Source organism: Heterostelium album, assembly GCF_000004825.1.
Source record: "Heterostelium album PN500 unplaced genomic scaffold PPL_scaffold8, whole genome shotgun sequence".
Classification (NCBI taxonomy): Eukaryota; Evosea; class Eumycetozoa; order Acytosteliales; family Acytosteliaceae; genus Heterostelium; species Heterostelium album.
Genome location: NW_008805070.1, coordinates 140,522 through 156,408, shown reverse-complemented (window position 1 = coordinate 156,408; position 15,887 = coordinate 140,522). Strand labels below are relative to the sequence as shown.

At 31.9% G+C, this 15,887-nt stretch overlaps 5 protein-coding genes across 5 annotated transcripts; 2 read left to right on the top strand and 3 right to left on the bottom strand.

The window, feature by feature from the left end:
• Positions 1 to 559: 559 nt before the first annotated feature.
• PPL_07717 (SIR2 family NAD-dependent protein deacylase) lies at positions 560 to 4,843 on the bottom strand (the record flags this gene model as incomplete). Its single annotated transcript, XM_020578551.1, has 7 exons — positions 560 to 669; positions 746 to 2,122; positions 3,536 to 3,562; positions 3,671 to 3,735; positions 3,828 to 4,027; positions 4,099 to 4,305; positions 4,736 to 4,843. 7 exons carry the CDS (start codon positions 4,841 to 4,843, stop codon positions 560 to 562), a joined length of 2,094 nt encoding a protein of 697 aa, XP_020431420.1.
• A 1,173-nt stretch (positions 4,844 to 6,016) lies between these two features.
• Positions 6,017 to 8,620, top strand: PPL_07716 (HAP2/GCS1 family protein; the record flags this gene model as incomplete). Its single annotated transcript, XM_020578550.1, has 6 exons — positions 6,017 to 6,054; positions 6,209 to 6,335; positions 6,427 to 7,853; positions 7,949 to 7,988; positions 8,071 to 8,265; positions 8,351 to 8,620. 6 exons carry the CDS (start codon positions 6,017 to 6,019, stop codon positions 8,618 to 8,620), a joined length of 2,097 nt encoding a protein of 698 aa, XP_020431419.1.
• Positions 8,621 to 8,790: 170 nt separating this feature from the next.
• Positions 8,791 to 11,948, bottom strand: PPL_07715 (VIT and vWA domain-containing protein; the record flags this gene model as incomplete). Its single annotated transcript, XM_020578549.1, has 2 exons — positions 8,791 to 11,179; positions 11,902 to 11,948. 2 exons carry the CDS (start codon positions 11,946 to 11,948, stop codon positions 8,791 to 8,793), a joined length of 2,436 nt encoding a protein of 811 aa, XP_020431418.1.
• A 229-nt stretch (positions 11,949 to 12,177) lies between these two features.
• On the top strand, positions 12,178 to 14,731 carry srrm1 (putative RNA splicing factor; the record flags this gene model as incomplete). The annotated part of the gene is made up of 4 exons (XM_020578548.1): positions 12,178 to 12,882; positions 12,976 to 13,037; positions 13,571 to 13,655; positions 13,742 to 14,731. The coding sequence occupies 4 exons, from the start codon at positions 12,178 to 12,180 to the stop codon at positions 14,729 to 14,731; spliced, it is 1,842 nt and encodes a 613-aa protein (XP_020431417.1).
• Positions 14,732 to 14,888: 157 nt separating this feature from the next.
• uox (urate oxidase) lies at positions 14,889 to 15,841 on the bottom strand (the record flags this gene model as incomplete). Its single annotated transcript, XM_020578547.1, has 3 exons — positions 14,889 to 15,040; positions 15,130 to 15,399; positions 15,595 to 15,841. 3 exons carry the CDS (start codon positions 15,839 to 15,841, stop codon positions 14,889 to 14,891), a joined length of 669 nt encoding a protein of 222 aa, XP_020431416.1.
• Positions 15,842 to 15,887: the final 46 nt, after the last annotated feature.

Sequence of the window (15,887 nt, the reverse complement as noted above, 5' to 3'; positions counted from 1 at the left end):
TTGTGAAGAAAAAAAAACTTCAAAAAAATTTTTTATGACGCAACTTATTCACCATTTGTTTTGTGTTGTAAAAGAATATTGGAAACCAAACGCACTCTCATCAAAATTTATCGTGGAAAGTCTCATATTAAAAAACACTTTCGGTCTGCCACCACGCTTTCTAGAAATGGACGCCATATTAAAATTTCTTAAGATAGAAGTCTTTAAAATAACACACTGATTCAGGAACTAAAAGTAGTTGTGGTGTCATCAGATTGACTGTTATCATTGGTTGAGGAAGCTCCGCTTTCTTTGGATCGTTATAGAAGTCAAGCTATAAACAAAACATATTTTGAAATAGCGGTCTAGTGCACTTTTGCTATGATTTAAAAAATAAAGAAGATAATCAGAATTATTAGACAATAAAAGACCATCAGTCGATATTCAACTAGTTCAGAGGTGTATATAAAGAAGAAAAAGAATTGAAGTACTTCAACTAGATTTGATTTATTCACCATTGAAGAACAGAAAATATTATTGTACAAGGAAATTAATTGGTCTAATCTCGAAAAAAGAATTATTATGTTTTTCTAATACCAAAATAAGACAATGCATTTAAAAAGTTACTGTAAATTGTTTGACCAGTGAGATTGAATCCGGATTGTTCATTCAGAGTATGATTATTCCTAACTATTCAATTAATTTTTTGAATTAAATAAAAAAATTATAAATAATAAATTATAAATTAGTTTTTTATGATCCATACCATTATAGTAATAATGAATTGTATTTAATTGCTCTTCATGAATTCGATGTAATTTGAAACGAGTCAGCGAATTAAGAGCAGCTGGTAGCTCACACCTTTGAGTATTTACAATGATATCCAATGTATGTAGTGATGTATTACTATCTAATATCTCCACAAATCTCTTCAAGTCATCGATCTTCATAGACACTCCACTACCAATAGATAACTTTCTGAGTGTTTGATTCAATACGATCAGATTCTCCAAATGATTACAATTGAAAAATGCCAGTTTAGAATAGACATTGGAATTGAGTGAAAGATACTCTAGAGTAGTATCACTACCCAAAGTAGATAACCATTCTTTGTGTCCAGGAAGTATTGTCCTCATAGTTAACTCTGATAGTCTTGTAATGTATGTAGTTGGATTGAAGAAGACTTTATAGTTATCATTATCCAATGTAATGGTTCTATGTATTTCTTGAAATACCAATCTTCTAAGTGATGTATTTGGAAGACTACATGCTGAAACACTATTAATATTCAGTTTCAATTGATCTAGAATCGGCTGCAGTTCATTCATCTGTGAATTTTTAACCCATCGTTGTAACTTTAACTTTCTAATGTTTGGATTTGATAAGATTCTTGATATGATTACATCTGAAAAGTCCAGACCGAATTCACAACTTGTAAGAGTTTCACATTTTGACATGAACATTACAATTTCGACTGCATGCATTGATATACTATTGAATGATATCGATAGTTTCGATAGTTGTTTACACTGACTGAGATAATCAAGTTCATGAGTGATCGGATCATTGTGATAGAGTACATATTCAAATGATTTCAGCGAACTGCTGGATTGCAAAGGTATAGGTGTATGCAACTGAACCGACGAATAACAACCTAACTTCTCTAGATAACCATCGTTTTGGACTGATCGAAGAAGACGATCTTTGATCTCAGTGGAAACCGATGTCTCTGTTGATTCTGCCAATGGGAAGTTTGGAATGTATCTAATGGGAACACGACACTCTTTGAAAACCTGGAAAAACTTGGATTCGGCATTCGAGTAGATTCCATCGAATGCAATCGGTTTTTTCGATTTATTTACCACGTCGATCATGATACCCATGAAATCGGTATCGACACTATAATCATAATGAAGTACAACCGATTGGAAGTGAGAGCAGATACGTCCAAACAACTCCATATAATGAGACAACATGAAATTCAAGGGGAACGATACCATTGGATAAACTAGAATACTGGTGGCATAACTGAAAACACAGTATTCTCTATTCAAAAGATGATGGAAATCACTATAAAGTTTGATTGTTCCTATTCCACTCCTCAGATGATCACATCTGACTACAATTTTCGATTGTGATACCGCTGACTTTATAAATTCAAACCATCGTTTCGAAACTAGACCAAGTGATAATCGCCACCGAAAATTATAATGTTTATCATTGAAAGCAGCCTGAAATATTTTACTCTGAATATAAATATTGAAAACCATATTAGAAATAATAATATCACTATCCATTTTTCAAAATAAATAGATAGATAAATTAAAATTTTCTATTTGTAAATTATTTTACAAATTAAAAATTAAAAATATACAATCAAAAATCAAATGATTGAAAGATTAAGAGATATTTTTTTTTTTTTCCATTTTTCTTTATTTTTTCTTTCCATGAAGCACACCTGGAACTTTTTTTTAGTAATGGGTATCAATTTAAAATATAAAATCTTTTTTTTTGAAAAATAAAGATGTTATTTATTTATAACTTATAAAGTTGAAATTTTATAAATTAATTCAAAAAAATAATTATATTTAAAATATAAATTATAAAAAAAAAAAATCTAAAAAGAAATAAAAAGAAATTAAAATAAATGTGAAAAAAAAATCCATTTTTTTAATTAAATATTTTATTTTCCAAAAAATAATTCCATTTTTTATTTTTCGACAAACAAACAACGTTTTTTTGCTCACATTAAAAAAAAAACAGTGTTTCAATAATGCATTGAAAAAAATAGTGAGAGAAAGAAAGAAGAATAAATATATAAATATATATTAAATAATATTTTTTATAATAATATAAATATATAAATAACTATAGATATAAATATAAATAATAATAAATTATATTATGTTTAAAATTACATTTTATTATAATTATAATTATTTTAAGTAGTACTTTAATGTTGTTGCTATCATTACTTTTATAGTGGTGTCCAACTCCACTATTAATTTTTTTTTTTTCTGGTTTTAATTTTTTTGTTTGTGTCCATCCAAATTTTTTTTTTTTTTTTCAAATTACTACTATTATGGACTGCTGGATGACTTTTTCTTCTTCTTCTTCTCTTTTTCTTTCTCTACTTCCCATTTGAAACCGTGTTTCTTTGCGCTCTGTTGACAGAGTTGTTGGATTGCGCTGTGTGGCCAGAGCATCTGACCTGCCATCTTCAGTGCTTTGGTGGTAACAATACACTCGAGCATGGGCAGTGTCACCTCTGAACCACCGAGTATATGCAGCATCGAAGGGTACTTGTCCTCGCGGTACAAGTTAAAGTTGTACATTGTCTTGCCGAGCTCGTTCGATTGGAGTACTATCTCGTCGGTAATACCGACACTGAATGACGTTCCCACAAAGACAAAGGCGTCGGCCGAACTGATCCAATCCATCGCTTCGTGGTATCGCAGGAACGAATGTGAATTGTAGTCTTCATCGAACAGCAGCGACTGCGGCAGAATAGGTGAGCGACAATTCGGACAGTTTGGTGGTGAAATTTGTAAATTACCATCTTTCATAGATGTACCATTTATTGCTATATAATTATATTTTAAAAAATAGAAATAGAAAAATAGAAAACAGATAGATGTTTAATAATGGATTTCCTCAAGTTAATAATAGATAGATTAATAGATAGACATACCATAAGAGTTTATATCTAAATCATAGATTGATTCATCATATGTATATTTACAACCAGGTTTAATACTGTTAATAATATAGAAGAAGTTAATATAATTTGTAATAATAATAATAATAATAATAATAATATAGTTTAATCATAACTCATTTATACATACCATTTATATAATCCAATTCGACCATGTATTTCGATTACTTTTGGTTCGGGTACACCTGATTTCAGGTGGAGTTCGTCAATGTTTTGTGTGATAATTCTAGTATTACAGAGTCTGATGAGATTGTTTATTGCAAAATGACCAGTATTTGGTAGTGCATCTATATATTCTTGTTTTTCATGTGTTCTCAACCAAAATTGATTCTAAAACAAGTTATATATAATTAGTAAAGACAATAGTAATAATAATAATAATTAGAGAATATAGTACTTACCCACCAAGAAGCAGGATTTTGTTTAAACTTCTTTCTTGTACCCCAATTAACTATAAACTCTTCCCAAATAGCCTTCTTTGTATTTCTATATGCAGATAGACCACTCGGTACGCTCAGACCGGCACCCGTGATAAACACAATTCGCTTACCGGTAATTAAATCATTTGCCAATCTTTCAAAACTATTTTTATTCTTTTCATATAATATCTATTATATTTAATTATATATATATATATAAAAGACAGGTACAGATACAGATAATATAGATACAAATAATATATAGAGATAGAGATAGATAGAGATATATAACAGGATAAATAATAAATATAATATATATAATATAAATAATGTATAGTTTGTATGGATACACAAGATTAGAGTATGGATTCAGTAGAATATAGAAATTTTTTTTAGAATATATGAATAGGTAGACATTTATATGTAGATAATATGGATTTTGATAATTTTAAATTGGTTTAGGGACAAGAGCGGATTTATAGATATTCGATGATAACAAGTTGGATTAATGATGGATTCATCCAATTCAACAAAGATTTAGTTAAAAATAGGTAGTTTTAAGAAATAATCGGAATTAGTAATCAAATCACATGTGAACACTTTTCAATTTGTTACTTACAGATTCTATATCCTTCAGATCTTCATCACTACTATCGATATCCTCTATTTTAAATCTATGTGCATTCTCCTCCGTAATTATATCCATTGGCATATCTTTATCACCCATCTTTATTTCTCTTTAATTCCCAAATCAACTAAATAAACAAACAATGTTTAAACTAAAACTATAATAACTATTTATATTTAGATTGAAAATGTTTGATTGATTTCTAAATAAATTAAACAAACAACAAACTAACAAACTAAACTAACTAACTAACTATACTACACTTTTTGATATATGTATATTCTGAAGTGTTATTCTGTAATGTTATAAAGTGTAAATGAACTATAATGAAGTGTAATGAATGTGTAATGTATTGTATAAGTTCTTATCTATATCTTATTTGTATCTGTTTTCAAAAAACAATTATAAAAATGAAATGATTTTATTTTTGTTTTTTTTATTTTATTTTTGTTTTATTCTGTTTGCAAATAAATACGGGAGGTGTTTGTTTTGGTAATGTTGGAGTGCTCAAAGAGCAGGTATACCCCCACTCGATTATATTTACAAAACATTATTGCTAATAATATAATTTGAATACCCATAATTAAATATAATTTTGCTAATTTTTTTGAAATTTAAATCTTTTTTTTTTTTTTTTTGAATTTTTTTTTTTTTACTCGTTTTTTGTCATTGATGATGCTTTATCAACAACCATTTCCTATTTTGTTTTTGAAACTTAAACCAAAAAAAATTTATAGTTTTAAAGATTTGATCTTATAAAATAAAATATTTTTGTTTTTTTTTTTTTAGCAAAAAATAAAATAAAATGCATTTACTTATTATTATTATTATATATTATTATCATTATTTATTTAAGCATTATCCAACTTGGTACAGATAATCTTTCAATTCAGCTGGTTGTGCAGCTGATAGTTGACCAACAACAGTGGATCCGCCGACATTCATAAAATCTTCTTTTAAGACGGATTTGGGAGAAATATTATGATTGTGATTTTAATTTGGTGTCTATGTCACTAAGATTCAAATTGTGTTACATAGGTATCAAAAAGATAAAGAGAGTATGTTGATTTCTATTCTATTTCTCTTCTAATCTATCACTAGAAAGATTTAGGATTTTGATATTACTTTATATATAAAATCAATAGTATCAGTTTTATACTTAATATTTATATTGGAATCAAAATGATCAACCATTGAAATCGGGAGAATTAAGTGACTGGTAAAAAATAAAAATAAAAAATTTTAAAAAAAAAATTGCTAACACAAATTTATATGATTCAATCATATTCCAATTTGACTCATTGCAGAATGTATGTGGTGTTTGTTGTTTCCGGACCAAAAAACCAAAAACTTTGCTCTCAACAGCATTTCTTTTAGACATAGATATTGTAGTTATAACATGTTACAAAAATATTTATATATACTATTAATTTTGTTTATTTATATTTTAAATATAATAAATAGTGATGTGATTTCATCGAGTCAGATCCAAATATGTAAAGACGATGGTACTCTAGAATCTAAAAAAGATAATCAATATTTAAAATGTCAAAAAATGTTTGTTGTCTCTTTGACTATAGATAGTAATCAAGTAAGTATAAATAAATAGTATTAATAATTAATCTTTTATAAAATAAAATAAATTTATTAAAATTTTAATTTTTTAAAAAACAAAAAAATAGGACCATACAGAATTATCTCAATTCACAGTAAACGATGTTAAAAATGAGAATGGTGATACATTTTCATTGGTCTATCCAGTGGAGATATCGTTTTCAAAATCTAAACAATACGGTAAATCATCTCTGATCTATAGAAAGTCGTATTCTGAGGAGAAATACGAGAATGTACATTACACCAATGACTACTTGCTTTTCAGTAGTTGTAAAGATAGTCCGTCCGATCATACATGTCCGACCGTTAGAGACGCCTCTGGTAATCAGGTGCCATATAGTCAAGGATTCTGCTGTAGCTGTGACCTAGGTAGCTATGTCGGTATCGACCGTGACAGTCGCTCGCATCTCTCTTGTACTCTCTTTGGCGGTCGGTCATCATCGGCATCGTGTATGGCTCAGCGACCTCTCCTCTACGATTCCTACTCGATCGAACCACCCGTAACCACCTACGATATCGTTGTCAACATCACACAGTTTAACGTGACCACCGGTGCTAGCCAGACTCAGACTTACCGGCTAGGCAATGACAACCTAATTCTCAATGCCAATGGTATCGTTATCAAGTTGGTCGGTGATTTTGCATCGCCACAAGCACTGAGAACCTTTGAAGACAGCATGTTGTTTGTGAACAACGAACAATCGGATCCGAACAACCCAATACACAAGCTGCCTTTCGAAATGAGAGCTATGATCTTCTCAAAGTCAGACGTCGGTTCTCCCAATGAATGTAATAAGATCGCAACGGATTATGTAGCTTTTCAGAATCAACCGAATCAATGTAGCGCTCCTTTGAATTCATGTTTAGACAACCAAATAAAGAAGTTCAGAGATCAGGATATGGCTTTGTACGCCAAGGGCAAAAAAGGTCAATATCTAATCAAGAACTATGGTGCCACTGCTGAAATCTACAAGAATACCGGAAATAACAATCTGTTTCTTCAGGTCGAGCTCAGTGGCAAACAGACATCATTGGTCACCATAAAGATCAAAGCCGACAACTTTGCATTTGTCTATAAAGAAAGTCCAGGTGTCATTGTTTCGAATCGTCTCGAAACATTCGAATCAATGTCATCCGATGGCAATCTCTATATTCAAACAAAGAATATCGGGGCGACCAACACCCAGTATGTTCTCAATGTTTTGAACTGTACGGAGGCAATCACAGTCAACAATCCTAGTCAAGTGTTCACCATGAAACCAAATGAAATCGTTGAAACCAAATTCGAAATTAGAACGGTAACTAAATTTGGTGGTAATCAGCATTGCTATGCCGATCTAAAGGGTTTTGCTATGGGAACATTGTTTGACTCGATTCTTATTAAATTCAATACAACCGACACTGTCATTAAGGTACCTGGTTACAATGAAACTGGATCTGGAGATACACCAAACCCTGCTGTACCTGAATTATCTTGTCAAAATTACTGTACTTTGTAAGTTCACTAACAAAAGACAAATCAATTAATTATAATAGTTTACTAACATGTTCAATAAAGTCCAAATATTTTATGTTACTTTGCTCATAAAGAATGTATTTGGAACATTGTGATTATAGTTGGAATGATCGTGTTTGTCATCTTTGCACTTTGTACGTGTTGGAAATTAAATATATGTTCAAGGATATGTGGATGTTGTTGTTTTAGAAAAAAGGATAAGAATAAGAAAAGAAAATCGAAAAAGAACAAAAAGAAAACCAAAGTTGAGATATACTCGGACAGTGATGGACATGAAGAAGATGATGAATATGATATATTTGTATCAAGCAGCGATATTGACAACATTATTCGTTCTCAAAGGTTGGTCTTTTTTAATATATCTCTTGATGAAACAAAAATGGATTTATTTGTATGTACAAACATCCATTATTTCTAAATGGATAAAATATTACCAAAAAAAATCAAATTATTAATTTAGATTACCCTTAATATAGAATTTCAAAACTGGTCAATCTAAAAATAAGATATCTCTCTTAGGATGTTTGATGAGATCGGATAAATCAGCAAAACAATTAATATTCATGATAAAACCACCTTATCAATCACTCTTTAATGATAAAGATTCAAAGGTAAAACAAATTAAACCACCAATCAAACTATATCCAGAGGTAGTTACTTTTAAACTCTCAAAAAAGAATATAAAAAATGACCTAACATATCAACCATTGCAAAAGCATCTATGGTTAAATAAAAGATTAAATTAAACATTTTAATAGAAGGGGTGCTAAAGTAACCAAAGATCAATTATTTGTAACAAATAAATTTGTAATAGTTATTAGTTTAATAAAAACGAACAGTTGGTAAAGAAAAAAAGTAAAAGTTTTATTTCATTGTTACAGATTTGATTGCAAGGTTAGAGATAGATTAGATAGAGTTATGGATTTGATTGTTTTGTTAATGATTGTGCTGTTTCCAAAAGTTTTTCGAGGGTGATGTTTGGTGGGAGTTGGTCATTGATCCATTGTTTAGATTTCAAGATGCTGTTGGAGTAGATTGCCTTCATTGATGGGAAGTCTTTCTCGAGCATTGCAATGATCAACACTGTCAACCACAATTCATCTTGACTATCAATCTCTTTGAGTGGACACTGAACAGTCAAATATTTTTTAGTATCTGAAGTGACGCTCCAAGATCCATTGGCATTTTGCAACTTTATAATTGAAAGTAGTAATTCTTTATGTTTGGATGATTGACTTGTTGAGGTTTGGGTTGTTGTGGTTGATGAGGTTTGGGTGGTTGAGTTGTTGTTGTTGTTGTTGTTGTTGAAAAAATTGAAAAAGCTGGATTTTGTAGGGGGAGGAGGAGGAGGAGTGTAGCTTCCACCGGAACAACATCCGCTTGACGCTTGAGACTGATACCTATCTGCACTCACGAGTACTGATGAGCCAAGTTTAACACCTTGTCTTGGGTATAATTCTCCAAAATTGTTTAGAATATTAACTTGTTTGAGTGTTTCGTAGTTTGGTTGGTCGCGGTCAGCTGAAACAACAAACGAAGTGTAGTTTGATACCAAATTATACTTTAGAGCCAATTCCGTTATTGTCTTTTTGTGTGGTTTGCTATTGTCTTTGGTGATCTTTGATTCCTCGTACTCCAAACTAGCAATATACATCGTGGCAGCTGCAGTATGTAGCATCAATCCAGTTCCATCGGTATTCTGTAAGTCAAGCTCGATTGGATATGTCAAAGTCTGACCGGTTGGACTTGTACCTTGAAGTGAAACAGTGTATGATTTCATTGAATCCTCAGGTTTTAGCAAAGTTATCAATCCATAGACTACCATTCTTTCATTATGATAAATTGGACGAATATTACGAGGTGCTTGAATTACCTTTACTTCACTCTTATTTGGCCAATTCATTGTCAGATTAGAAATTCTTGGACGTAGTGAAATCGAAAGTAGTTCAAGAACTTCTGATTCAAAAAATTCAGAGTTTTCCATAACCATACGACATTCTCCACCTCCAGCCTCAGCCAAACTTCTAACAAGATCTTGGTCAGCTCCATTTCCAATACCAACGGTAAATATTCTCGATGTTGAATCCTCTTTCCTTACGAAATCAATGAGGTGACCCTTTCCAGAGACTCCACCATCGGTCAACACAATGATTTGTCTCGGATATTCAGCGTCGTGTTTTTGCGACAAAATGCTCTTTAATGGTTGATAGAGCTCGGTTCCACCAAGATCGGCATGCACTTTATTATCAATGTACATTGCTGAATCACTAACAGAATCGTCGTCATAGATCTTTGATTGTGGAAACATCTTGTTGAAATTACTTCCAAAACGAATGATGTTGAATTTCACAGAGGAAAACGGCAGAGATCTCACCAAGAAATGAAGTACTCTTCTGGTCAATGCGATTCTAGTTCCTTCCATCGAACCGGAACAATCGACAACAAAGATAAACTCTGCTTTCTGTCTGACCTTTAGCGAATCGCAATCCAACTTTGGTTTGAAACTCAAGGCGACAGCATATTGATTGGGATCGGCTGGACTTGTTTCAACAAATGACTGTGGTGCATCCGATTCCAGCAATCTCACCATAACCATAATATTCTTTGGTAGACCATCTTCACTTTCAATAGTTATAATGTTGTTAAGGCTATCGGTTGTCTTGGTAATTTTATATTGATAGTTGGAGACCTCGAACTTATCGAAATTACTCTTCAATTTGAGATCGATGGTGATCTTCACTGGATAGTGACCAAGTGGGAACCAGAATCTGTGCAAGCAGAACTGTAGGTAATTCATATGATATCCAACATCAGACATCACTGTGAATCTCACCACCACACTGGATCGAATATCAATATTTCCGAGTGACACTTGGAATTGACCGGATTGTGATTTCGATGCCAAGAATGCAGAGTTTCCAGAGGCGATGGCATCGTTATATTCGTTGGCAGCTGTTTCTTTCTCTTTGATAGTGGCAACCAGAAGTTTACCCTCGTATTCAACCTCGAGCGAACTGATGGCTGCGTACGGTGGCAACAGTAAAGAATAGACAGCTTCAAAATTGGAGTCATCTCCTATCTTTAGTGTTGAATCATTTGGGTGTAGAGCGCCATATCGTTGTTCTACTTTGGTCAACGAGCAGGTGTCAGTTACGTTTGCATTGATCGTCATTGATTTCAAACCAAAAACATGACCAACAAATCGGTCGCTTAAAGTATTGTCATGCGAAAGTATCAAACCTGCTCCACGACGATAGAAATTCTCATTCGCAGATTCTTCTAAAGTTCTAAAGAACCGATAATAACTTGCATTATAGAAAATTGGATTTAAATCCTATTTTTTTTTTTTTTAAAAAACTAAAACAAAAATAATAATGAATAAAAATAATTGATCAATTTGTTTTTATAATCAATCAATCTATTTATATTATCATGATTTTATTTGGATATCTTTTGCAAAGTTGTTTGTTCATAAAATACTTGATAAAAATTCTCAAAAACTTTGAAATTAGCAAAATTAAATTCGATGAAAACAGAGTGAGAAAATGATTCTCTTTGTTTTGAGCACAACAAAAAGAGTAAAAAGACAGATCTTCCACCCAACAACTCAAACCAAAAGAGAAATTGTCAAGATGCTGTATACATATGATAAAATAACTACACCATTAATCTTGTCACCACCAAACTGCAATATTATTATTATGTTAGAGAAACTATTTTGAAAAACATGATTTTTTTTAATCAAATCAAACAATGTATAAGTATAACTATTTTACTCTTGAAAAAATTAACAATTTCTATAGATTGTTAACAATACAAGTATAAAGATCCAAATTTTAAATTATACTTTGAAAGTAACTTATTCTCTATTCATTCATGATAATATAATAAATATTTAACAAATAGAGAATAAATAAGTCTCAAGCATGCAATAATCAAACTAATCATCTTTTTTTGTTTTCTTTTTTAATTTTTTTTTTTTTTTTTTTTTAGGGGTTATAGATGCAAGGTCTTTTTTTGAAAACACCACTCTGGTAAAAGATTTGTTTGGGTCAGATTATCAGGTGTACCCATTTTGTGAAGAGTTTATAATCACTTTATTTTAAAGGATTTTTGAGTGTGTAGAAGTGATCATTAGAATACTTCTTCCAAAACATTCTTATTTTAATACATTTTAAACTATTTTAGATTTTCATTTTTAATATAAAAGAAATCAATATAAATTTAAGATTTCTGAAAGTTTAGTTATAACCATACATATCATATTCTTAATAAAATAAATAAATAAATAAATAATAAAAAAATGGTGGTAAACAATGATGTACAACAACAACCGAGTGCACCTTCAAGTGCAAGTTTAGTTGGGGTTCCAAATAATAATAATGGACAACAACAACCAACTCCAGAGCAAATACAACAATATTTACAAAACGATCCAAATTACCAACAGTATTTATTATTCATGCAGAATCAACAATTACAACAACAACAACAACAAATGCATCAACCACCACCTGTACAACAATTCTATCAGCCACCACCACATCCACAACCTGGAATGCAAACAATGCCAGGAATGCAACCATCTCCACCACCCCAACATTTTTATCAACCACCACCACTACCTGTAGGAGCACCAATGCCAGGACAACTAGGAATGGCAGGTCCCATGCCTGTTTTCTATCAACCACCAGTAGTAATCAATTCATCGCCATTCGATAATGGACCTACCATCGAGCAAAGAACCGAACTTTCAAAGCATACATCTGAGCATGTCCGTATAGTAAATCAGACTGGTCGTACCATTTTCATTGCATATTGTCGATATAAAGGTACCACCGTAGTAACACTTAACAATGGAAACACCGAGAAGATAGGTGTCAATGATATAACAGAGAAACTGGAAATAACCATCGGTATTCCCATTGATCCACACAACATTCACGGACTATGTAACATAGTAATGGAAAGACAAAGAATAAGGCAAGGTTCCGTTGTAACTGTAGTTGTAAGTACTTTTATAAACTCAAATCAAACACACAACAAAACACATAAATGTTATAACAATCAAAACTAATTGTATTTTACTTTTTAATTTTAGAATCCAACACCAATTACACAGGTAACAGATTTCACAGCAAGATACTCAACAAAAAAGAAAAAGTAAAATTGATAAATAAATAAATAAATAAATAATGTAAAATAATAATAATTGTTCTTCAAGATGATTCAAATATTATTAATAAATAAATCAATAAACCGAGAGAGATCTCTCAATATCTATTTAAATTATGCAGTTCTTGAACATACATACACCACCAAAATTTGAATTTTTTTTTGAAATTTTTGAAAATTTTTTGTTAACTGAAAAAAAATAGTCATAGTGACAGTTAACACCAAACTAAACTAATCTATTTATATATATAATAATGGATTCTGGTGGATTCTTTCGTGTTTGTATAAAATATTTATATATTAATTTTTATAAATATAGGTATTATAACTAACTTTATCTTTTTATCTTTATAAATAAATTTACATTATCATTCTAAATATGTGTAATGTATATAGGGTACATCAGCGGAACAAGACAATAGATTCTCTGATAAGGAGAAGAAATTGCTTAAAGGCAAGAAGTTTCCACCTCATTTTTCGCAAAAAGTTGATATAACTAAAGTTAATTTACCTATTTTTAGAAAGTGGATGGCAAAAGAAATAGAATCACTCTTGAAATTCGAAGATGACGTATTAGTTGATTATATATATGGTTTATTAGAAGGTGTAGGTTGAAAAAAAAAACAAAGACAAAGAGAACTTACTTGCAAAATGGTTTAGTTTATTAATATGAATATTTTACAATGTTATAGGAATCTCCGGATCCAAAGATTATTCAGATCAATATCACTGGATTCTTGGCGGATGATACCGAGAAGTTCATGGATAAGCTTTGGAGTCTGTTGCTGGAAGCACAGACCACAGAGATTGGTGTCCCCGAGGAGTTTTTGAAGGATCTACAGGTGATGTCTGAGCAGATCGCTGCAGAGGAGAACAGAATCAAAGAGGGTCTTGAAAGAGCGAAACAAAAGATGGGTAACATGAGTAGAGTCGATGGCAATCAACATCTACCACCAACAACAGCTACCACTACCAACTATGGATTGAGTTCAAAGAGGAGAGAAACAGAGGATTCGATTGGTGCTGACAACTCACAGCAACAACGAGATAGAAAATATAGAAGATTCGATGTCTCTGAGAAACCTGCATCATCATCATCATCATCGTCATCAGATGATACTACTTCTCAAGCTCAAAATGTGACAAATATTAAAGATGAAAATGGAAATGGTGGTGATAACAATAATAGTAATAGTAATGGTGATGGTGGTGAGAAAGAAAAAGAAAGAGATGACAGAGATTTGAGAAGAGATCGTAGTGAAAGAGAAAGAGACAGAGAAAGAGATAGAGAAAAAGAAAGAGAAAGGGAAAGAGAAAGAGAAAGAGACAGAGATAGAGATAGAGATAGATATAGAGATAGAGATTATGAAAGAGATAGATATCGTGATAGATACGATAGTGGTAGTAGAAGAGATAGATATCACGATGACTACGATAGAGATAGAAGAGCACGTGATAGAAGTAGAAGTAGAGATAGAGGCGATAGAAGAGACAGAAGTAGAAGCAGAGATAGATATAGAGATAGAGATTATGATCGTGATCGCGATCGTGACTATGAAAGAGACAGAGACAGAGATAGAGATAGAGACTATCGAAGAAGTAGCAGAGATAGAGATAGAGATAGAGATAGAAGCAGAGACAGAAGCAGAGATAGATACGATAGAGATAGAGATAGAAGATAAATCTCTATCTATCATCCTCCTTAAGAAAACCAATAAAATCTTTAAACTTTACAATATTATTTACTTTTATATTTTTATTACATATATATATTTTAAAACTTTAAACTTTTACTTATTAGTTTAGTTTTGTTTTGTTTGTTCATTTTCATTTTCTTTTTTAGAATTTAGCATTCAATCTCTTGACTGTACCTTCAATTAGACCGGATGGCTCTTCAACTGGTTGGAATGTATTGTTCTCATTCTTTGTCTTGAGTTTAGCGAAATCAAAGCCAAATGCATGTTTGTTTGGTAGTGATAAGTTGATTTCATCTAAAAGAAATGAATGGTAGGTTAGTTTTGCTTGTTTGTTTGTATGTTTATTTGTTTATCAAAATAGATTAAACTACTACTCTACTTACCAATTTCTTTACATCTTTCAATTGCAGTCTTTCCAATGAGATAGAGTGTCTCTTGTACAGACTTTGAGTATTGCAATGAGAAGATGTCGAATACCGAGTTTTTGAACTCCTGGTAGATGTGTGGGTAGTTGACATTGTCGGTGGTGTTAAAGGTCCACTCCGCTGTTACCATGGTAGCGAATACACGGTCTTTGGTCTCTGGTAGGGTGGTGTATTGATCGCGGTAGAAGTTCTCGAATCCACTGCCGGTTGTCTTCATAATGAGCAGGTCTTGAATACCGGATTTCACTTGTGGTGGACGTCCACGCATCGATACCACCGAGGCAGTGTGGATCTCGCGTGCACGCACGAACGAGTGGTCGTGCTCCTTCTTCTCGTAGCTCGACTTCATACGGTCCCATTGATTCTCACGGAAGGTGGCGTGTACGTGCGACACCCACGAGTAGGTCGCCAGGAAATGCTTACCCAAGATGATGCCAAAGTCTTCGGCCGATTTGAAGTTCTCCTTTTGCGCGAGCAGGTAGACGGTGTTCTTGATGGAATCGGTGGCAACGACACGCTCGTTGTTTCCAGTCAAGTAGGTCTCCTCGAATTGTCCTTGCAACAAAACACAGCAATCCAAATCGAATACCGTGTGATAGTCCTTATTCTTATTTACTTTTAATACTCTAACCTTTGCTTTACCATATCTATTGTCAATTAATGTTGCCATTTTGCTGATGTTATGTTATATTATATATATCTTTTTTAAAAATCAA